This window comes from Ornithorhynchus anatinus, chromosome 1, assembly GCF_004115215.2.
Source record: "Ornithorhynchus anatinus isolate Pmale09 chromosome 1, mOrnAna1.pri.v4, whole genome shotgun sequence".
Classification (NCBI taxonomy): domain Eukaryota; kingdom Metazoa; phylum Chordata; class Mammalia; order Monotremata; family Ornithorhynchidae; genus Ornithorhynchus; species Ornithorhynchus anatinus.
Genome location: NC_041728.1, coordinates 1245092 through 1267694, shown reverse-complemented (window position 1 = coordinate 1267694; position 22603 = coordinate 1245092). Strand labels below are relative to the sequence as shown.

At 50.6% G+C, this 22603-nt stretch overlaps 1 protein-coding gene across 1 annotated transcript in view; it reads left to right on the top strand.

The window, feature by feature from the left end:
• The window catches only part of SREK1IP1 (SREK1 interacting protein 1), a 29327-nt gene that overhangs the window by 586 nt on the left and 6138 nt on the right, over nucleotides 1-22603 (top strand). Inside the window, exons 2-3 of the mRNA XM_029069439.2 lie at nucleotides 13790-13837; nucleotides 18260-18406. Coding sequence (XP_028925272.1) covers nucleotides 13790-13837; nucleotides 18260-18406 — 195 coding nt within the window. The remainder of the gene's footprint in view (nucleotides 1-13789; nucleotides 13838-18259; nucleotides 18407-22603) is intronic.

Sequence of the window (22603 nt, the reverse complement as noted above, 5' to 3'; positions counted from 1 at the left end):
CAGAGCACTGTTCTAAGCGCTGGGGGAGACACGGGGGAATAGTGGAGCTCACAGTCTTCATCCCCATTTTAATAATAATAATAATAATGTTGGTATTTGTTAAGCGCTTACTATAATAATAATGTTGGTATTTGTTAAGCGCTTACTATGTGCAGAGCACTGTTCTAAGCGCTGGGGGAGACACAGGGGAATCAGGTTGTCCCACGGGGGGCTCACAGTCTTCATCCCCATTTTACAGATGAGGGAACTGAGGCCCAGAGAAGTGAAGTGACTCGCCCACAGTCACACAGCTGACAAGTGGCAGAGTCGGGATTCGAACTCATGACCTCTGACTCCCAAGCCCGTGCTCTTTCCACTGAGCCACGCTGCTTCTCAAGTGACTTGCCCACAGCCCCACAGCCGCCAAGGGGCAGAGCTGGGATTCGAACCCATGACCTCTTGACTCCCAAGCTCGGGCTCTTTCCACTGAGCCACGCTGCTTCCCAAGCGCTTACTATGTGCACAGCACTGTTCTAAGCGCTGGGGGGAGATTAGAAAAAAAAAGCAGCGTGGCTCAGTGGCAAGAGCCCGGGCTTGGGAGTCAGAGGTCATGGGTTCGAATCCCAGCTCTGCCACTTGGCAGCCGGGGGACCGTGGGCGAGTCACTTTACTTCTCTGGGCCTCAGTGACCTCATCTCTAAAATGGGACGACTCAGCCTCACGTGGGACCACCTGATGAGCCTGGATCTCCCCCAGCGCTTAGAACAGTGCTCGGCCCATAGTAACCGCTTCATACCAACATTATTATTCCTCTAGTTCATTAATGAGGTGTAGATATTTATGATTCTATTTATCTGGGGGATATCTGCGCCAGACTACTCCTTTTGTTTTAGACCCTGAGCCCATTGTTGGGCAGGGATCGTCTCTGTTGCCCAATTGTAAACTCCAAGCAGTTCGTCCAGTGCTCTGCACATAGTAAGCGCTCCATAAATACGACTGCATGAAGGAATGGGCGGGGATGGTCTCTGTTGCCCAATTGTCCATTCCAAGCGCTTAGTCCAGTGCTGCGCACATTGTAAGCGCTCAATAAATACGATCGAACGAACGAAATGCCATCGTTATTAGGACCGGATGGGTTTGGGAGTCAGAGGTCGTGGGTTCCAATCCCAGCTCCGCTACGTGTCAGCTGTGTGACTTTGGGCAAATCACTTCTCTGTGCCTCAGTGACCCCATCTGGAAAAGGGGGATGAAGAGTGTGAGTCCCACAGTCTGCCAGTCTGATGACCTGGTATCTCCCCCAGCACATAGAACGGTGCTTGGCACATAGTAAGTGTTTAACAAGTGTCATTATTATTATTTGAAGGGAGGGAGAGTGATTGTCTGTGGGATTTGAGGAGGGAGGGCGTTCCAGGCCAGAGGTAAGCAGGGGAAGCAGCGTGGCTCAGTGGAAAGAGCCCGGGCTTCGGAGTCAGAGGTCATGAGTTCGACTCTCAGCTCTGCCACTTGTCAGCCGTGTGACTGTGGGCGAGTCACTTCACTTCTATGGGCCTCAGTTCCCTCATCTGTCAAATGGGGATTAATTGTGAGCCTCACGAGGGACGACCCGATGACCCTGTATCTCCCCCAGCGCTTCGAACAGTGCTCGGCACATAGTAAGCGCTTAACAAATACCAACATTATTATTATTATTATTAGGTAAGATGGGGGCCGGGGTGGGTGGCGAGACAGGCGAGACGGAGGCAGGTGGGGGGCTGAGGGTGGCCGGGATGAGCAGGGGGCCTGAGGGAGTCCAGCCCGCGCAGGAGTCAGGGGGTCCTTAGGATGAGAAGCAGCGTGGCTCAGTGGCAAGAGCCCGGGCTTGGAAGTCAGAGGTCCTGGGTTCGAATCCCAGCTCCGCCACTTGTCAGCTGGGTGACCTTGGGTAAGTCATTTAACTTCTCTGGGCCTCAGTTTCCTCATCTGTAAAATGGGGATGAAGACTGTGAGCCCTATGTGGGACAACCTAATAATACTAATTATGTGCCGAGCACCGTTCTAAGCGCTGGGGTAGACACAGGGGAATCAGGTTGTCCCACGTGGGGCTCACGGCCTTCATCCCCATTTGACAGATGAGGTAACCGAGGCACAGAGAAGTGAAGTGACTCGCCCACAGTCACATAGCTGAGAAGTGGCAGAGCTGGGATTCAGACTCATGACCTCTGACTCCAAAGCCCGGGCTCTTTCCACTGAGCCACGCTGCTTCTCTAACCTGATATTCATTCAATAGTAGTTGAGCGCTTACTATGTGCAGAGCACTGGACTAAGCGCTTGGAATGGACAATTGGGCAACAGAGACAATCTTAACAGAGAAGTTAAGCCACTTGCCCGAGGACATCAAGCAGGCAAGTGATGGAACTGGGATTACAACCCAGGTCTCCTGACTCCCGGGCCCCTGCTCTTTCCACTGAGCCACGCTGCTTCTCTATAATGGTATTTTTTAAGCGCTTACTATGTGCAAAGCGCTATTCTAAGCGCTGGGGTGGGGGGGGATATAAGGTGATAAGGTTGTCCTACTCGGGGCTCACAGTCTTAATCCCCGTTCTACAGATGAGGGAACCGAGCCCAGAGAAGGGAAGTGACTCCCCCACAGTCACGCAGCTGACAAGCGGCAGAGCCGGGAGTCGAACCCATGACCTCGGACCCCCAAGCCCGGGCCCTTTCCACTGAGCCACGCCGCTCCCTAAAGAGTAGCAGTCGGGTGTGGTGCGGGGTTGGGGTTAGGTGGCCACATTATGGGGGATTCCTGATTCTGGACCGCTGAGAGACTGCTGGTGGGCAGAGGAGCGCTTTTGGCCGCCAACGCGAGGGCCAGAGGATTGGGTCGGGGTCTTCTGGAAAAATTTACGGAAGTCGTAAAAGCCGGGATGGGAGGAACCGGAGGGACACCGCTCTCCCAGGACGAGAACGATACGTCTTCGAGGCCCCGCAGAAGCTGCCTAGGTCGCGAGTATATTGGGTTTTTTCGGTGTGTGTTAAGCGCTCACCACGTGCCAGGCATTTACTGGGTAGATATAAGCTAATCAGGTCGGACACAGTCCATTTCCCTCATGGGGCTCACAGTTTTAATCCCCATTTTGCAGAGGGGGTAACTGAGGCCTAGTGAAATGATTTACCCCGAGTCACACAGCAGACGAGCGGCAGAACCGGGATTAGAACCCAGTTTCTTCCGACTCCCGGCCTCGTGCTCCCCTGGGCCACGCTGCTTCCCAAGGATCGAGGTTTGAATCCCCCAGGGAAACCGAGGCGGGCCCGGCCCGACCACATCGGCTCTCTGGCTGCCCAGAGCGAACCGCGGAGGACAGAGGTAGTTCGTGGATCAACTGGCCCCCATGGACGTCGGTAATCTCGTTGGTCTGAGGAAGCAGTGTGGCCTAGTGGGAAGAGCTCGGGCCCCGGAGTGGGAGCACCCGTGTTCAAATCCCATCTTTGCCATTTCCCTGCTGTGTGACCTTAGGCAAGTCATTTAACTTCTCCGTGTCGCGGTTCCCTCAGGCACAGAAGAGGGATTCGATACCTGGTCTCCCTCATGCTCAGAATGTAAATCCCACGTGGGTCCTGATAATCTTGTCTCTACCTCAGCAGAAGCAGCACGGCCTAATGGATAGAGCACGGGAGTCAGAAGGTCATGGGTTCTAATCCTGGCCCTTCCGCTTGTCTGCCGCGTGACCTCGGGCAAGTCTCTTCACTCCTCTGAAGCAGCGTGGCGCAGTGGAAAGAGCACGGGGTTTGGAGTCAGGGCTCATGAGTTCGAATCCCAGCTCTGCCACTTGTCGGCTGTGTGACTGTGGGCGAGTCACTTAACTTCTCTGTGCCTCAGTTCCCTCATCTGTAAAATGGGGATTAAGACTGTGAGCCCCACGTGGGACAACCTGATTCCCCTGTGTCTACCCCAGCGCTTAGAACAGTGCTCTGCACATAGTAAGCGCTTAACAAATACCAACATTATTATTATCCTCTGGGCCTCAGTTCCCTCATCTGGAAAGCGGGGGGGAAAAGACTGTGAGTCCCAATTGCGACAGGGACTGTGTCCAACCTATTTATCTTGCATCCACCCCAGGGCTTAGGGCAGTGCCCGGCACGTAGTAAGTGCTTAACAAATACCGTAATTATTGGCTCAGTGGAAAGAGCCTGGGCTTTGGAGTCAGAGATCATGGGTTCGACTCCCGGCTCTGCCACTCGGCAGCTGTGTGACTGTGGGCAAGTCACTTCACTGGGCCTCAGTTACCTCATCTGTAAAATGGGGATGAAGACTGTGAGCCCCACGTGGGACAACCTGATTCCTCTGTGTCAACCCCAGCGCTTAGAACAGTGCTCTGCACATAGTAAGCGCTTAACAAATACCAACGTTATTATTATTATTATAATAGTGCTTGACACATAGCACTTAAACCTTTACCCACAGTTCTCTGCCTCCCTGCCCTTTCCAGTGCTGTTCTGCCCCTCCTCTCCCCAGATGATAATTGATGGGATGACATGTCCCAGAAGATTGGGGATTCATCAGGAAAGGCTTCTTGGTGGCGTTTATGCTCTAGGAGAGCCTGGAAGAGTTTTAATTCATTGTTAGTAGTTCAAGACAGTGAATCAAAATGACTCAAAACACAGAAAGTAATTACAGCATGCAGGTTGTTTTTGCTGTTCCACTTAGTTTTGAAATGCATAACTATCCTGGGGAGTAAACATAGATCTGTTGTGGTCTTAAAAAAAAAAATCCTCCTGTCACTTTTTTAATTGTATTCAGCACTAGAGCATTTTACGCTGTTCTTTTAATATCATTACAGTGAAGTCCCTTCCACCTAACCCGCCACGTTTGTTGGATTTTGAAAACCTAAGTGCGTACGAGACCATTTTCTCACAAGGCCCCCCCCCCCCCCCTTCTCGTGCCAACGAGGACCTTCCTGGAGCGGAGTAGCCTCGGTGACACGTAGAAGAGTCAGACCACACCAACAGCCACCAAGCTTACCGTGGTGAGGTTTCCACTTAGTTTTAGCAACGTGCAAAGGAGTGATACGTACACACCCTCACTCACTCCACCACGTACCAGTCTGCTGGTCGAGGGAGCCCGTTCTGCCAATCCCACAGCAGAAGGCTGGGAGACGTTCCTGGCGACCCGGGCCGCCGCGAGCCTCCTCCGCACGCCATTTCCCCCAAATGCCGCTTTTGCTTTCTCCTGCTTCTTCTCTGCAGTTTCTCCACCTGCTCGAATGCTGCCGTCCTGCCTTCTTCCCTCAGCACGCTTCTTGGCCCTTCAAAGCGACCGCCTTTTATCTACTTTAGGCGTCGCAGCTGTGGCTGCACGGGGCAGTCATTTATTGGCCCGTTACTGGGTAGATCGGGAAGAGAAGGCCACTCCTCCCTCCAAGCTCTGCCCCCGCGGGCCGGCAACCACCTGTCCTCAGGTGGAGCCCATCAGTGCCAATCTCTCCCTTGTCGTTATTCTTGGGATCACAGACAGACACTAGTGAGGCAGGTTATTCATTCGTATAGTATTGAGTGCTTACTCTATGCGGAGCACTGTACTGAGCGCTTGGAATGGACAATTCGGTAACAGATGTGGGCTCACCCCACCTTTGCTTTCAGGAAAATGGGAGACCTCTTACCCAGACCACCCCCGGAGCCACTCCGGTAGACGAGAGTTCAGTATTTCACGTTTGAAAGTGGGGAATGTGGAACTGGTTCCAAATGACCGAAAGATCTGGCCCTGAGAACCACACGGGCAGCTTGGCCAAAGGCAGAATTCAAAACGCAACTAGAAATTTACTAACTAAAGGAGAATAGGTTGCAGAAGATGAATTTTTTTTTTTAAATGGTATTTAAGTGCTTACTATGTGCCAGGCACTGTCCTAAGTTCTGGGGTAGATTCGAGGTAATCGGGTTGGACACAGTTCATGTTCCACATGGGGCTCGCAGTCTTAATCCTCATTTTATAGATGAGGTCACTGAAGAGAAGTAAAGAGACTTGCCCGAGGTCACAAAGCAGACAAGTGGCATAGCCGGGATTAGAACCTAGGTCCTCCTGACTCCCAGGCCTGTGAAAAATTAGTCCTGGAAAACAATGTTACATATGTAAGATTCTGACTTTATATGACAAATTGTTGAAGAAAAACAAATTTTGTATTATTGTTTGCCGTGGATTAAAGGAGGTAGAATCGACAGGATTTGATCAAACTTCCCAAATTCAATTAGTCGGACAGGGACCGAACGTTGACTTGGAAATCAGTCAGTTGTATTTGTTGAACATTCACCGTGTAATAATAATAATTATGGCATCTGTTAAGTCCTTCTATGTGCAAAGCACCGTTCTAAGCGATGGGGAGGATACAAGGTGATCAGGTTGTCCCACGTGGGGCTCCCAGTCTTCATCCCCTGTTTACAGGATGAGGTAACAGAGGCACAGAGAAGTTAAGTGGTTTGCCCAAAGTCACACAGCTGGCAAGCGGCCGAATCAGGATCTGAACCCATGACCTCTGACTCCCAAACCCGGGCTCTTTCCACTGAGCCTGGGAAATTACAATGTAACAGAGTTGGAAGACGAGTTCCCTGCCAACAATGAGCATAGAGTCTAGAGGACCCTTGCGACTGTGTCCAAACTGATTACCTTATGTCTACCCCAGCGCAGAACAGTACCTGGCCCATAGTAAGCGCTCAGTACAGTGTTCTGCACACAGTAGGCGCTCAATAAATAAGTGCATGAATAAGCCCGTAACAAATACCATTTAAAAAAAATAAAACGTGAGATTGAGTCCTGGATGGACCAGAAGCGTCCAGCCCAATGCATTCCTTCGTGATCTGCCCAGCCCCAAATTTAGCCCAGGCCTTGCTTCTGGAGAGCGTTCATTCACTCGGTCATATTTATTAATAATAATAATAATAATAATAATAATGTTGGTATTTGTTAAGCGCTTACTATGTGCAGAGCACTGTTCTAAGCACTGGGGTTGACACAGAGGAATCAGGTTGTCCCACGTGGGGCTCACAGTCTTTATCCCCATTTTACAGATGAGGGAACTGAGGCCCAGAGAAGTTAAGCGACTCGCCCACAGTCACACATCTGACAAGTGGCAGAGCTGGGATGTGAACTCATGACCTCTGACTCCAAAGCCCGTGCTCTTTCCACTGAGCCACGCTGCTTCTCTGATAAGCGCGTGGATCCCGGAGGGACTGTCAGAGGTTGGAGACGCGGCATTCCAGGATCCCGCCATTCATGTCAAGCTCCGTATGCCAGTGGCGGGCCCCGACCACTGAGGAGGCCTGGCAGAATGAACAGATATTCTACTTCTCTCAAGAGGTTTGAGGGGAAGAATTGAGAGGCAGAAACAGGTTATTATAGTTACAATCCAACATAATAATGTTGGTATTAAGCGCTTACTATGTGCAGAGCACCGTTCTAAGCGCTGGGGGAGATACGGGGTCATGAGGTTGTCCCACGTGAGGCTCACGGTTAATCCCCATTTTAAAGAGGTCACTGAGGCCCAGAGAAGTGAAGCGACTTGCCCACAGTCACCCAGCTGACAAGCGGCAGAGCGGGGATTCGAACCCATGACCTCTGACTCCCAAGCCCGGGCTCTTTCCACTGAGCCACGCTGCTTCTCACATCCCTTTCAGAGTAGATGTGAGCGAACCACTAGAGTGTAAGCTCCTTGTGGACGGGGAACCCGTCACCTCACTGTTTTGTCCTTGCCCAAGCCCGCAGCCCAGGGCGTTAAAAATAATCATTTTAATTTTGATGTTTAATTGAACACAGTGGGCGCCCAATAAACACACTCTCCGCTACCAACCCTCACCTGACTCTAACAGAGAAGTTGGATTTTTCCAGACCCTGAAGAAAATGGTTTTACATTTTGTTCTAGCAAGGATACGAGACGGTAGAACGATGGCTTCTTTTTAATGCCTTTCAATATAAATGTTTTTCAGTTTGGTAATGCAGGATATGCTGAGGCAATGTTACCCTGTACCTGGCCATTATTGTATCTTTTATAGTCTGAGGAAAGAGTAATTGGCCATTTTAGAGCCATTTTTCCATTTTGTTTAGCATTTGCAGTTTCTATGGAAACTGATTTAATATTGAACCTCGGTTCACGCCGAGGTCTTAAAATTGTTTGTACGAAACATACAATTTCCTGAGAGGCCCAAGCGGCTGCAGATTTTACTCTCGTTTCAGATCCGATCTGGCGTTTTAAAAATCCACACGCAATTGTTGGGTAGGCTCTCCGCTCCACCCTCCAGCTTACGATCGCAAGTCAGAAAATTCCAAATTACGCCCTGAGAGAAATCGGATTCAGCCTCATTTATAAAGGTGGTTTTTGTATCGGTTTTTCCGCTTACGTGATGAGCTGCTCAGGAGGCACTTTGTATTCATCCAGTATTATTTCTAAAGTTTGCGTCTCGCTTCTTTCGTAGTCTCCCAAACGCTTAGTACAGTGTTTCCTGTTCAGTGAATACCGTCGATTGATTATCTCCGCCGCGTCGGAGTTTGAATGTCCCGACGTCTTGGGATCCCACCCGATTTATCTAATCCGGTCTCAGAAGAGCCGCTCTAAGGTGCTTGCGATGTGTGCCCTTAAGCTTTCTAAACGGATATGTGGGATTTTCTACCACTTTGCAAGGCGGCCTAATCCAGATAGTTCTTTTCTCCGTGAACGTCGTAGGTGAGAGGCTTTAAATAGGGGATGTGCCCGGGCGGGCCGAGGATCCTTATGACAGAAGGTGGAGAAATAGTGTGGCCTGATGGAAAGAACACGAGACGGGAAGTCGGAGGTCGTGGTTTCTAATCTTGGCTCTGCCACTTGCCTGCTGGGTGACCTCGGCCAAGCCGCTTAACTTCTCTGTTCCTGTTTCCTTATCTGTAAAATGAGCGTTGAATGCCTGTCCCCCTTCCTCTTAGGCCCCGAACCCCATGGGGGACAAGAACGTAATAAACATTTAACGAATACCGTTATCATTATTAGCTGACGGTATTGCGTTTACCCCGGTGCTTGGCACATAGTAAGCTCCCCTTAAATTCCATCATTATCACTATTATTTATTCATATTATTGTGGAGCTGGAAGGTGGGAACATGGAAGGGGCGAGAAAGTTGGAGAGTGGTGGGCGAAGAGGGAACAAGAGGCCGCAGGGAGAGCAGATAAGAGAGGGGCTGACCGAGGATGGAGTTCCGGCTGCCACCTGGCTCTCCTCGGTGCCCATAATAATAATAATAATAATAATAATGTTGGTATTTGTTCAGCGCTTACTATGTGCCAAGCACTGTTCTTAGCACTGGGGTCGATACAGAGTAATCAGGTTGTCCCACGTGGGGCTCGCAGTCTTCATCCCCATTTTCCAGACGAGGTCACTGAGACCCAGAGAAGTGCGGTGACTTGCCCAGGGTCACACAGCTGACAAGCGGCGGAGCCGGGATTAGAACCCATGACCTCTGACTCCCAAGCCCGGGCTCTTTCCACCGAGCCACGCTGCTTCCCTTCCAAGAAGCGGCTCTACTCGTCTACAAAGCCGCGCCGAGCGGGCGTGAATGAGGACGGAGTGGGATGGCCCAGCAGGTAGCCCCGTCCGTAGAAAAGGGGAGCGGCCCACGGGCTTCTGGAGGCGGGAAGCCGCTCGCTCCGCAGAAGGGCCAACCGCAGAAATTAGCAATAATTATAATTGTGGGGAGGGAACGCAACCGTTTGTGGTCGTACTGTACTTACTGTGGAAGCCGCGTGGCTCAGTGGAAAGAGCCCGGGCTTTGGAGTCGGAGGTCATGAGTTCGAATCCCGACTCTGCCACTTGTCGGCTGTGTGACTGGGGGCGAGTCACTTCACTTCTCTGTGCCTCAGTGACCTCATCGGTACAATGGGGATGAAGACCGTGAGCCCCACGTGGGACATCCTGATTCCCCTGCGTCTCCCCCAGCGCTTAGAACGGTGCTCTGCGCATAGTAAGCGCTTAACAGGTACCAACATTATTATTATTACTTTCCCAAGCGCTCGATACAGTGCTCTGCACGCAGTAAGTGCTCAGTAAATACCATCGGAGGAACGAAGCCGCACCCCGCCACTGTTTCACTGTGTCAGACGTGGGTGTGGAATGAAGCAGAGTCGGATAACCAAACAGCTGCCGCGCGGGGAGCTGAAGTAGGGTCGTCGAAACGGGACGGCAGAGGAAACGTTTGAAGGGTGCAGTGAAGTACAGCTCCAGATGTAGCCTTTTCCCTCCTGCGGATTGCTGGCCGAGCCCCGAGGACGGTCCCCTATCCTCTAGAAGAGCCGCCGACACAGTCGATGGTGCTGATGAGGATGAAGGGAGCCCACTCGTTAGCTAGAACCTTCCGTCTTTTGAGGTACGAGACTGTGATCCCCAGATGGGGCAGGGACCGTGGCCAACCCGACCTGCTTATATCTTTCCGTGGCTCAGCGGAAAGAGGCCGGGCTTGGGAGTCAGGGGTCGCGGGTTCTGATCCCGGCTCCGCCACTTGTCAGCTCTGTGACTTCGGGCAAGTCACTTCGCCGGGCCTCAGTTACCTCATCTGTAAAATGAGGATGAAGACTGTGAGCCCCGTGTGGGGCAACCTGATTACCTTGTATCGCCAGCGCTGAGAACAGTGCTTGGCACATAGTAAGCGCTTAACAAATACCATCATCATCATTATTACTAGTATCATCACCCCAGCACTTAGTACGGTGTGTGACACATAGCAAGTGCTTAACAAATACCACAATAACCGTGTTATTTATTAAGCTCTTCCTATGTGCCAGGCACAGTACGAAGAACTGTACTAACTCTCCTCAGTGCTTAGAACAGAGCTTGGCACATAGTAAGCGCTTAACAAGTACCATAATTATTATCATCGTCACTGAGCGCTGGGATGGATACAAGCAAATGGTGTTGGACGCAGTCCCCGTCCTGCATGGGGCTCACAGACCTAAGCCCCATCTTACAGATGAGGGAACCGAGGCACAAGGAAGTGAAGTGACGAGCCCAAGGCCACACAGCAGTCAGTTGGCAGGGTTAGGATTAGAACCCATGACCTTCTGACTCCCGGCCCCACGCTCTATCCACTGTGCCATGCTGAGCCACCCCTTTCCATCTGTCGTTATATTGAACCGGACCTGAGCAGTCGGGCCTTGGGGATTCATTCATTTACTATATGCAGAGCACTGTACTAAGCGCTTGGAATGGACAATTCGGCAACAGATAGAGACCATTCCTGCGACGGGCTCACAGTCTAATCGGGGGAGACAGATGGACAAAAACAAGACAACTTAATCACCGTAAATAGAATGAAGGGGATGGGCACCTCATTAACAAAATAAATAGGGTAATAAAAAAATCTACAAATGAGCACAGGGCTGCGGGAAGGGAGAGGGGGAGGAGCAGAGGGAAAGGGGGCTTAGCTGAGGGGAGGGGGAGGGGAGGGAGACCCGCAAGCCGAACCGGCGGAAGGGGCCTCCCAGGCCTTCTGGGGCTTCCTAATCTAGGGGCGGGGGCGATCAGTCGATCAATAGTATTTATGCAACGCTTGCTTTGTTCAGCTCATTTCTGCGGAGCTTAGTGGAAAGAGCCCGGGCTTGGGAGTCCAAGGACATGCGTTCTGATCCCGACTCTGCCACTTGTCTTCTGGGTCACCCCGGGCAAGCCGCTTAACTTCTCTGTGCCTCAGTTCCCTCATCTGTAAAATGGGGATTAAGACCGTGAGCCCCACGTGGGACAACCCGATTCCCCTGTGTCTGCCCCAGCGCTTAGAACGGTGCTCGGCACATAGTAAGCGCTTAACAAGTGCCAACGTTATTATTATTATGATGATTATTACAAATACCATAATGATGATGATTATTATAATTACTGGGGCAATCTCAGGGTGGGCTACAGTAGCCGTAAACCATTGTGGCCACCACACGCTCCCTTTGAACGTCTGTCTTCCAAAGTCTCAGAAATGTCTCCCAGCAGCTGCTGGGGATGAGGGAGCACACACTGTGATGAAGGATGGCCCGTACAGGGCAGGTTCTCATCGATTAGACCGTGAGCCCGTCAGTGGGCAGGGATGGTCTCTCTCTGTTGCCGAATTGTCCATTCCAAGCGCTTAGTACAGTGCTCTGCGCATAGGAAGCGCTCAATAAGTACTATCGAATGAATACGGGAGCAGAATTTTGCGAGGAAACCTCGAAACAGCAGGGAGAGTTGCCCGAAATTGACTCCCTACTTCAGTTCTCTTTTAGCTCTAAATCTTCTTAATAATAATTGTGGCATCTGTTAAGTGCTTACTTCACTAAGCAGTGGGGTGGATACGAGCAATTCGGGTTGGACACAGTCCCTGCCCGACATGGGGCTCACGGTCTCAATCTTACAGATGGGGGAACTAATAATAATAATGTCGGTATTTGTTAAGCACTTACTATGTGCAGAGCACTGTTCTAAGCGCTGGGGTAGATACAGGGTCATCGGGTTGTCCCACGTGAGGCTCACAGTCTTAATCCCCATTCTCCAGATAAGGTAACTGAGGCACCGAGAAGTGAGGTGACTTGCCCACAGTCAACAGCTGACACATGGCAGAGCCGGGATTCGAACCCGTGACCCCCGACTCCCAAGCCCGAGCTCTTTCCACCGGGCCACGCTGCTTCTCTGGCCTAGGGAAGTGAAGCGACTCGCCCAAGGCCACGCCGCAGACCAGCGGCAGGGTCGGAATTAGAACCCACACCCTTCCGCCTCCCAGGCTTGTGATTTATCTACTTTACGTGGTGAAGCCCACTAGACGGCAAATTCCAAGAGGGCAGGGATCGGGCTTACTACGTTGTCGTCTTCCAAGCGCTTAATACAGTGGCCCGCCCACAGAAAGCGCTCAATAAATACCCCCCGTTGACTGATTGATAACGGAGAGCCGTTAGGGCTTTGGGTGCCCTTCCAGGGTGACTCAGTGGCCGCGAGCGTTGCGCTCTGAGCCCGCGACCCCAACCTCACTGCTGCTTTAAACTCCTTTAAGCCTTTGAGCCAGAGTATTCACTGCAATCCAAATAGCTGCCCCAAATGGTTGACTTTGAATTCTACGTTTTTCCAGCGCTCAGTATGAGTCACCGGAATTGGGTTGTGTCTGTAAATTGGCTCTCGGGGGGTTTGGGGGGGTTTTAAAGTCGTGGCTTACGCCAGTAGGACGAGGGGGGGGGAGGGCTTCGACTTCTGAGTCTGTTTATCCTAGGAAACGGTGGCGTTCTCCACTGGCGTTGAGAAGCAGCGTGGCTCAGTGGAAGGAGCCCGGGCTTGGGAGTCAGAGGACCTGGGTTCTAGTCTCCGCTCCGCCGCTTGTCTGCTGCGAGACCTGGGGCAAATCAGTTCACTTCTCTGCGTCTCGGTTACCTCCTCTACAACATGGGGATTAAAAGCGTGAGCCCCGTGTGGGACGACCTGTATCTATCCCAGCGCTTGGAACCGAGCTCAGCACATAGTAAGCGCTTAGCCCAGCTCTGCCACTCGTCAGCTGGGTGACTGTGGGCAAGTCCCTTAACTTCTCTGGGCCTCAGTTACCTCATCTGGAAAATGGGAATTAAGTGTGAGCCTCACGTGGGACAACCTGATGACCCTGTGTCTACCCCAGTGCTTAGAACAGTGCTCTGCACATAGTAAGCGCTTAACAAATACCAACATTATTAGGTTGGATTGTAGCTATAATAACCTGTTTCCGCCTCTCAGTTCTTCCCCTCAAACCTTAATACCAACATTCATTTATTATCAAATGCCGTCATCATCATCATGATTATTCTCACCTGTCTGGATGCCTGCTAAAATCATGTCAAATTGTATTTCAGGTGGTAACAAGGACAACATCAGGGCGGGATGTAAGAAATGTGGCTACCGTAAGTACAATAAGAAGCACAGATGGATTTTTCATTGCATTCCTCTTTGTGTGTTTTTATGGGATTTGCGAAGGACCTACCCTGTGCCGGGCACTGTACTAAATGCTGGGTTGGTGGCAAGTTAACCGGATCACGTTCCACGCGGGACTCACAGTCTTAAGCCCCATTTTACAGACGAGGTAACGGAGGCTCAGAGAAGTGAAGTGACTTGCCCGGTGTCTTGCACAGCAGAGGAGTGGCGGAACGCAGGTCCTCCCGACTTCCAGGCCCGTGTTCTCTCTCCACTAGGCCATACCATTTCATCAGGCTGCAGCTGCAACACACGTTGTTGCGCTCCCGAGTGCCCAGATATGTCAGCCATGGACCAAAAAATATCCTTTCCAGAATGTTAGCTTGACCTTGCAGGGAGTTCGGAAAACATCTGCTGCCCCGATCCACTTTCCGGTGTCCAAGACGCCACGCCAGGCTGAAGAAGTCCAATTTGGTGCTCAGTTGAGGACCTCGGGTTATAGAAACCAAGAGCCCAAATCCTCTTAGTACACACAGTTACTCCCGAGGGGTAAGTTAGGTGCTTGGGGAGAGCCCTTTCAGATCCGGGAGGGGGTGGGAGGTGTCATTGAACTTTGGCCTGTCCCTCGCGTCCTGTAGATAGACTCTGTGTGTGCGACTGAGCCCCACTTTAAAAAGCTGCAAATTTCTAACTCACTTGGTAAAAAAATATTAAACACATCGCCCCCGAATACGGGAAAACCTCTAATTCTGGAAATGAAATTGGTGACTAAAGATATATTCATTTTGTGCAAATACAGTTAGTGGGCAGGGCTTCCGGGGGAGAGCCAGAAGAGAGAGGATGCGAGAGGCAGAGGCCCTCCCCTCCTCCCCAGACACCCACATCACCTTAAAAATACAGCTTCTAAAACCCTAGTGATGACTCCAGCCTACATCACGGGTATACCGAAGGATGAAATCATCGGCTGGCATTGTTAATTACAGCCCTTTGCTTTTCGGCAAAGCCATCAAAATAAAGGTTGCGGTCGTTCATGGTTACGAGGTGGGTAAGGAAGTGTGATTTGTTCCTTGGTTTGAACAATGCTCCGAAGCAGTTTAACTTCAGAGTAGTTCAGATCCTTCTGCATGGGACTTTATAAATAATAATCGGTGGTATTTGTTAAGCGCTTACTATGTGCAAAGCACTGTTCTAAGCGCTGGGGGGATACAGGGTGATCAGATTGTCCCACGAGGGGCTCACAGTTTTAATCCCCATTTTACAGATGAGGTATCTGAGGCCCAGAGAAGTTAAGTGACTTGCCCAAAGTCACACAGCTAGCAAGCGGCAGAGCCGGGAGTCGAACCCATGACCTCCGACTCCGAAGCCCAGGCTCTTTCCGCTGAGCCACGCTGCTTCCCGTGGCCGAGTGTCGTTCAAAAAGTCAGTGACCCTTTGACTCTTAGTCCTCCCGGCTTTGTTCTCTGGAGCTCATCTTCGACCTTTGAGGTGAACAACGTCGGACAGGCAGCAATTTCTAGTTTGTCTCCCGGGAGTCTTTGAGTAGCATTGTTCCCTCATTTTAGAAGGAAAGTGCTTTCTCAGGCATAAAAAAATGGAACAGTGGATTTGATCTTTAAAGTTCCCTCTTTTCTAATTTTCACTCACACCCATCTTTAGATGATGGTTGCCTAGCTACCACTATGAAAGACTGGACCTTTCTCTTTGTTAAGAGTCACATCTCCACAACTGTTCAAATGGAGGTCTTTATGATAGACAAGTATTTGTACCGTTGACCAAAATAAAAATGAATCGGCCCGTTCATTATCTCTGGGCCGGAACCTTTACGTACTGCCTATAGGGTTGACAATAAGAGGTCAGGAAAGGCAATTTCTTTTATGTCAGAAAATGTGGGTGGGCTTAAGTTGATGACTGAGGAAAATTAAAAAATGTCTAACAATAGTCATTAACAACAATAGGTGCTAAACCAAATGGCAGTACATATTGTACAGTTTTCATTAAAACATACTTCTTGATTATTGCAGAGATTTTTAATCATGGGTTGACAGAAATATCATTGTGGCAATACAATTCTTTGTAAGATGGAGATGGGAGAATTTTTTTTAAAGCATGATTGATCTCCCTATTTTGGAAAAGAATTGCCTATGGAGTATTCTTTTGAAGGAATAACAAACATTATTTGCAAATGAATGACCCATGCAGTTTTTTTTGGTGCTACCTTCAATTGAGTGACTCTTTTGTAATACCCATGAAAATAAACACTCGCCTACAATCCAGATGGGCCTTTCCCAAAGGGCAGGTCCTCCCCGAAACAATACCAAGATTTCAGCAAACGTGTCCTGCTTAGGGTGGGCCGTGTACAAAAGTTATCTTTAAAAACACGTCCTTTATGGTGGAAAGCAACACGAGGCCGCTTGAGAAGGAAACGGTTTACCGTTTCAGATCTAGCCGATGGGTTTTCCGCCTCTTGGGCCAACGGACGTCGTCTAGCATTTTCAGAAAAGGGTGCACTCCAAATACCAAATTCAGAGCTCTGTTAAAGTAATGATACTTTTCAAGCGCTTCTCAAGGTTACCAGGTATCCTGGTAACAGCAGAAGCAGCGTGGCTCAGTAGAAAGAGCACGGGCTTGGGAGTAGTCAGAGGTCATGGGTTCTAATCCCAGCTCCGCCACTTAGCTGTGCGACTTTTGGCAAGTCACCTAACTTCTCTGTGCCTCAGTTCCCTCGTGGAAAATGGGGATTAAGACTATGAGCTCCACACGGGACAACCTGATTGCCTTGTACCCACCCCCAGCGCTTAGAACAGTGCTTTGCAAATTGTAAGAGCTTAAATATTATTATCCTCTTTCTAAAAATTGGCCCGCCACCACTGTTTAAGGAAAAACGACGTCCAAAGCCCTGGAGATACTCACAAGATACTCACAAAACTGGGAACTGGGGACCTGGGTTCTAATTACAGGACAGACCTTTCCTGCTCTGTAACCTTGGACAAGTCACTTCATCTCCCTGGGCATCCTAAAGGAAGAAGGAAAGTCCTAAGCGCTCATTCCAGTGTTCTGCACACCGTAAGCACGCCGTAAATATCACGGATCGAATGATCGATCGATTGCTGAGGCAGAGGTCCAGCTCCATGTGATCCCGCTGGACGGGACATGAGCAAGGGGTGGGTAAACTTCTGAAAACATCGCGCGGCCCAGCTTCTGTTAACTGAACTCGGTGACTTCCAGATTATGAAGCATTCACTGAATCTTAAGGCGAGTTGGTTGCAGATTAGCACTGATAAATCTTGCTCTACTAAGTAGGGAGGGTTGCTCCCTTGCCAGGAGTTGAAAGCATCTGACGTGGAGCACATGGCCCGACATCTCTGATAATAATAATAATAATAATAATGATAATAATGATGGCATTTATTAAGCACTTACTACGTGCAACACACTGGGGGGTTACAAGGTGATCAGGTTGTCCCACGTGGGGCTCAGTCTTAATCCCCATTTTCCAAATGAGGGAACTGAGGCACAGAGAAGTGAAGTGACTTGCCCACAGTCACCCAGCTGAAAGTGACGGGGGCCGGGATTCGACCCCATGACCTCTGACTCCCAAGCCCGGGCTCTTTCCACTGAGCCAAGCATCGTAAACCAGACGAGGGCCAGGAGGCCCAAGTCAGTATTCCCACGGCGGGCACCTGCAGGAGACCAGACCGAGAGCGGCCGAGGGAGGGAGGTTGCAAGGAGAAGGCGGCGGGAGAGAAACCCGAGAGGTTAGGTGGCCCCAGCGTACGCGGAAAGGAGAAAAAGAGACAAAATGAAGATGCCGAGTGGCAGAGGAGAAAAGAGAAATGTGGAAGAGACTTCTCTACTAAAGGGCGGGAGGAACAGATGTCTCACCTCTCAGTCATCCCTGCCGGGAGAAGCCTAGGGAGCACTCGTGACCCCTACGCCTCTTTTTCACTACGTGCAGTCGCTCTCCAGAAGGATTTAATTCAATGGTATTTATTGAGCACTTACTATGTGCAGAGCACTGTACTAAGCGCTTGGAATGTACAATTCGGCAACAGGTAGAGACAATCCCCGCCCACTGACGGGCTCACGGTCTAATCGGGGGAGGCGGACGGACAAAAACAAGACAACTTAATCGCGATAAATAGAATCAAGGGGATGGACACCTCATTAACAAAATAAATAGGGGAATAAAAATATCTACAAATGAGCCCGGTGCTGAGGAGAAGGGAGAGGGGGAGGAGCAGAGGGAAGGGAAAGGGGGCTTAGCTGAGGGGAGGTGAAGGCGGGGGGGAAAACAGAGGGAGCGGAGGGAAAAGGGGAGGCTCAGTCTGGGAAGGCCTCTTGGAGGAGGCTTAAAATCATTCACGCGGTCCACCCGTTTCTCGGGGTTATTCACGTGATGTCGTTTTCTTCAGCCGGTCACCTGACGTTTGAATGCCGGAACTTTCTCCGGGTGGATCCCAAAAGGGACATCGTCTTGGACGTCAGCAGCACAAGCAGTGAGGAGAGTGAGGAAGAGAATGAAGAGTGGAACAAGGTGCAGGCTTTGCCAGACAAAAAGGGTAAGCAAATATTATTTCTCAGGAAGAAAACTGAGAGGTTTTGGATGGCTCTCTGAATACTATAGTTCGATCTCCTGTGGTGATAAATCCAGAAGTCGACTTCTTACGCCCTCCACTGTTATACAGCTATTTAATCAACTCCAGTGTTATTAGTGTGATCACTTTGGGTCGCATTAGCCACACGTTGGCTTTGTGCAGAACACTGTACTGAATGCTGGGGGACAGTCCAAGGACTCTAATTCAAGGGGGCCTTGGCTCACAGGGGGTTCGGTGGCGCCTCTGTTGTCTCCACTGCTGAAAAAGTGCCTTGCCCTTGGGAGGAGATCGTTAAATGGCCTTGATTGACTGATTGATTAAAAGTCAGTCGTATTTATTGAGCACTTACTTTGTGCAGAGCACTGTACTAAGCAGCAGCGTGGCTTAGCGGAAATAGCCCGGGCTTGCGAGTCAGAGGTCGTGAGTCCTAATCCCGGCTCCGCCACTGGTCAACTGTGTGACTTCGGGCAAGTCACTGTGCCTCAGTTACCTCATTTGTAAAATGGGGGTGAAGACTGTGAGCCCCACGTGGGATCAACCTGATGATCTTGTATCTATCCCAGCACTTAGAACAGTGCTTGGCGCATAGTAGGCACTTAATAAATATCATTATTATTCTCTGTGCCTCAGTTACCTCACCTGTAAAATGGGGATTAAGACCGTGAGCCTCACGTGGGACAACCCGATGACCCTGTAGCTCCCCCAGCGCTTAGAACAGTGCTCTGCACATAGTAAGCGCTTAATAAATGCCAACATTACATTACTATTACTAAGCGCTTGGGAGAGGCCACTAGAATATAACAGGCACATTTCCTGCCCACGACGAGCTTTCAGTCTAGAGGGCGAGGCAGACGTTAATGTAAATAAATGAAATTGCGATATAATAATGTTGGTATTTGTTAAGCGCTCACTATGTGCCCAACACTGTTCTAAGCACTGGGGTAGGTACGGGGTCATCAGGTTGTCCCTCGTGGGGCTCTCAGTCTTCATCCCCATTTTACAGATGAGGTCACTGAGGCCCAGAGAAGTGAAGTGACTTGCCCAGGGTCACACAGCTGACCAGTGGCAGAGCCGGGATTAGAACCCACGACCCGACTCCCAAGCCCGCGCTCTTCCCACTGAGCCACGCTATGGGGCTGGGGCGGGGGGAATCAATAAATGGAGCTAGTGAGGGTGACACAGAAGGGGGTGGGAGACGAGATGGATTGGCAACAGGAACAGAGGAAGGATAAAACTCTTAAAACAGTTCTCCCTCTTATTTAGACTGTGAGCCCAGTGTGGGACAGGGACTGTGTCCCACCTCGTTAACTTATACCTACCCCAGCACTTAGTAGGCAGCTAGTAAGCGCTATTATAATTAAATACTATAATATATTGTAATTATATATATCATAGATTATAATTAAAATGCAACAACCAGCAAACCCAAGAGCCGTGATAAATTGCCGTTAAGGAAAACGTCTGGATCCTTTGGCGTCCCCCTGCCTCTCGTGTCACAGCCCTCCCTGTTCCAACACTGTTGACGTCCTGACTTACCCAGAGGGGCAAGGGATAATAATAACAGCGTTGCTATTTGTTAAGCGCCTACTGTGGGCCGAGCACTGTTCTAAGCGCCGGGCCGTCTACCCCTTGCCGAAGAGCCCATCCCTAAATGTGATTTCAACCAGAAGCAGCGTGGCCTAATGGATCGAGCGTGGGGCTGGGAGCCCCAAGGACCTGGGTCCTAATCCCAGTTCCACCAGTCGTCACCTAATGTGACTTTAAAACAAACCCAACAAAACCGCACAGGTCTCACCAGCCCCCAGTTTGTACCAACCAGGACCTTCATTCATTCATTAGTATTTATTGAGCACTTACTGTGTGCAGAGCACTATACTGAGCACTTGAAATGGACAGTTTGGCAACGGATAGAGACCAGCCCTGCCCATTGACGTGCTTTCAGTCTAATGGGGGGAGACGGAGGGACAAAAACAAGACAACTTAATCACCGTAAATAGACTCGAGGGGATGGACACCTCATTAACAAAATAAATAGGGTAATAAAAATCTATACAGATGAGCACAGTGCTGAGGGGAGGGGAAGGGAGAGGGGGAGGAGCAGAGGGAAAGAGGGGGAAAACTGAGGGGAGGTGAAGGGGGGGAAAGCAGAGGGAAAACGGAACCTTCCTGGACCGGGGAAGCCTCGGTGACAGGTCTAAATTCAGACCACATCTCTGATCACCGGAGTCACTGTGGAAAGTTTTTTACTTAGTTCTATCAACATGCAAGGGAATGACACGGAAAACACACTCACTCACTCCACCAAGGGTCCAGGGCCAGTTTGCCGATCAAGGGAGCCCATTCTGCCGATCCTTCTTCCTTCCGCTTCCAAGAGCTGCTGCCTTCTGCTTCTTTCCAGGGCTCTTCCGCTGCTGCTTCAATGCTTGGGGAGTCAGACCGACCGACCGCCTTCTATCTGCCTTAGGCGCCGCGGCTGTGGCTCTACCTGGCAGTCATTGACGGGGCCAGGCCCGTTACGGGGTAGAGCAGGGAGAGGAGGCCACTCCTTCCTCCACGCTCTCCGCCCCCACAGGCCAGCAATCACCTGTCTCAGGTAGAGCCCAGCGGTCCTTAACGAGCCTCTTCCTTGTTGTTCATGGGATCACAGACAGTCACTAAGAAGACAAAACAAGACAACTTAATCACGATACATAGAACTAAGGGGAGGTATACCTCATGGGGAAGCAGCGTGGCTCAGTGGAAAGAGCCCGGGCTTGGGAGTCAGAGGTCATGGGTTCCACTCCCGGCTCTGCCACTTAGCTGTGTGACTGTGGGCGAGTCGCTTAACTTCTCTGTGCCTCGGTTACCTCATCTGTAAAATGGGGATGAAGACCGTGAGCCTCACGTGGGACAACCTGATTCCCCTGTATCTCCCCCAGCGCTTAGAACGGTGCTCTGCACATAGTAAGCGCTTAACAAATACCAACATGATTATTAACAAAATAAATAGGGTAATAAAAATATCCACAAATGAGCACAGTGCTGAGGGGAGAGGAAGGGAGAGGGGGAGGAGCAGAGGGAAGCGGGGGGGGGAGAGGGGGCTTAGCTGAGGGGAGGTGAAGCGGGGAAAGAGGGGAGGGAGCTGATAAGGCAGTATGCTGTGGGCTCACCGCAACAGGTCACCTGCAAAGGGATAATCAGATGGGGATTTTCACCGTCAGGCCCTTGTAAACACGGGGATCGTTACCGAGTTGTAGCTTTTTAAAATTGTGCTAAAAATGATGTTTTACTAATTTTGGGGCTCTCCAAGGAAGCACCGGACGGTTCCCCGAGTTGGGAGAAGGAAAGTTCATCCAGAAACCTCCGATACTGATGGCGGGTGGAAATACCAAACCTTCCAGTTAGCTCTTGGCAGACTTACTGATGGCAGTGGAAGGGCTGACGATTCCAAATCAACCTAGGAGAAGATCGGTCCAATTGGGCACTGAAATTGTTAATTAAAGTTTAACAAACTCTTGCAATTTTTAGCTGTTGGTGTTTTGAAATCTGGCTAAATCCGGTAAATCCCTAAAAGCCCGGAGGGATCCGTTTGCCCCTAAAAGTAGTTGCCTCACTGCCTGGCATGTGGCTCGATTCCAAATAGCTCCCCCGCCCCGGGACACCCTCTCCCGCCGCCTCGACTCCCCGCCCGGAACCTCAGGCGCGGTTCCCACCGCCCCCGGATCCGTGATCTCCCTCTCCTTCACCGGGTCCCGGAGGAACCATCCCAGGAACAGTCTCCCTCCCGGCTCAAGAACCATCCTCTGCCCCGGGATTTGATGGCAAAAACGTGTCTGTACACCTGATACACCTGTCTCCTGAGACGGAGGCACGTGGTGTTGTTCCCACCATCCCTCACCGGTGAAACCAGGAATAGGGTCACTGAGCATCCGCACTGTGCAAGACACTTTACCAGATAGTCACTGGGACGTACAAAAGGAACAGAAAAACAGCCCATGATGAACTGTCAAGCGTGACCTAGTGGATACAGCACAGGCCTGGGAGTCAAAAGGATTTGGGTTCTGACCCCGCCTCTGCCACTCGTTTGCTCTGTGACCTTGGGCGAGTCCCTTAAATTCTCTATACCTCAGATTCCTCAACTGTAAGATGGGGAGTAAGACTGGGAGCCCCATGTGGGACAGG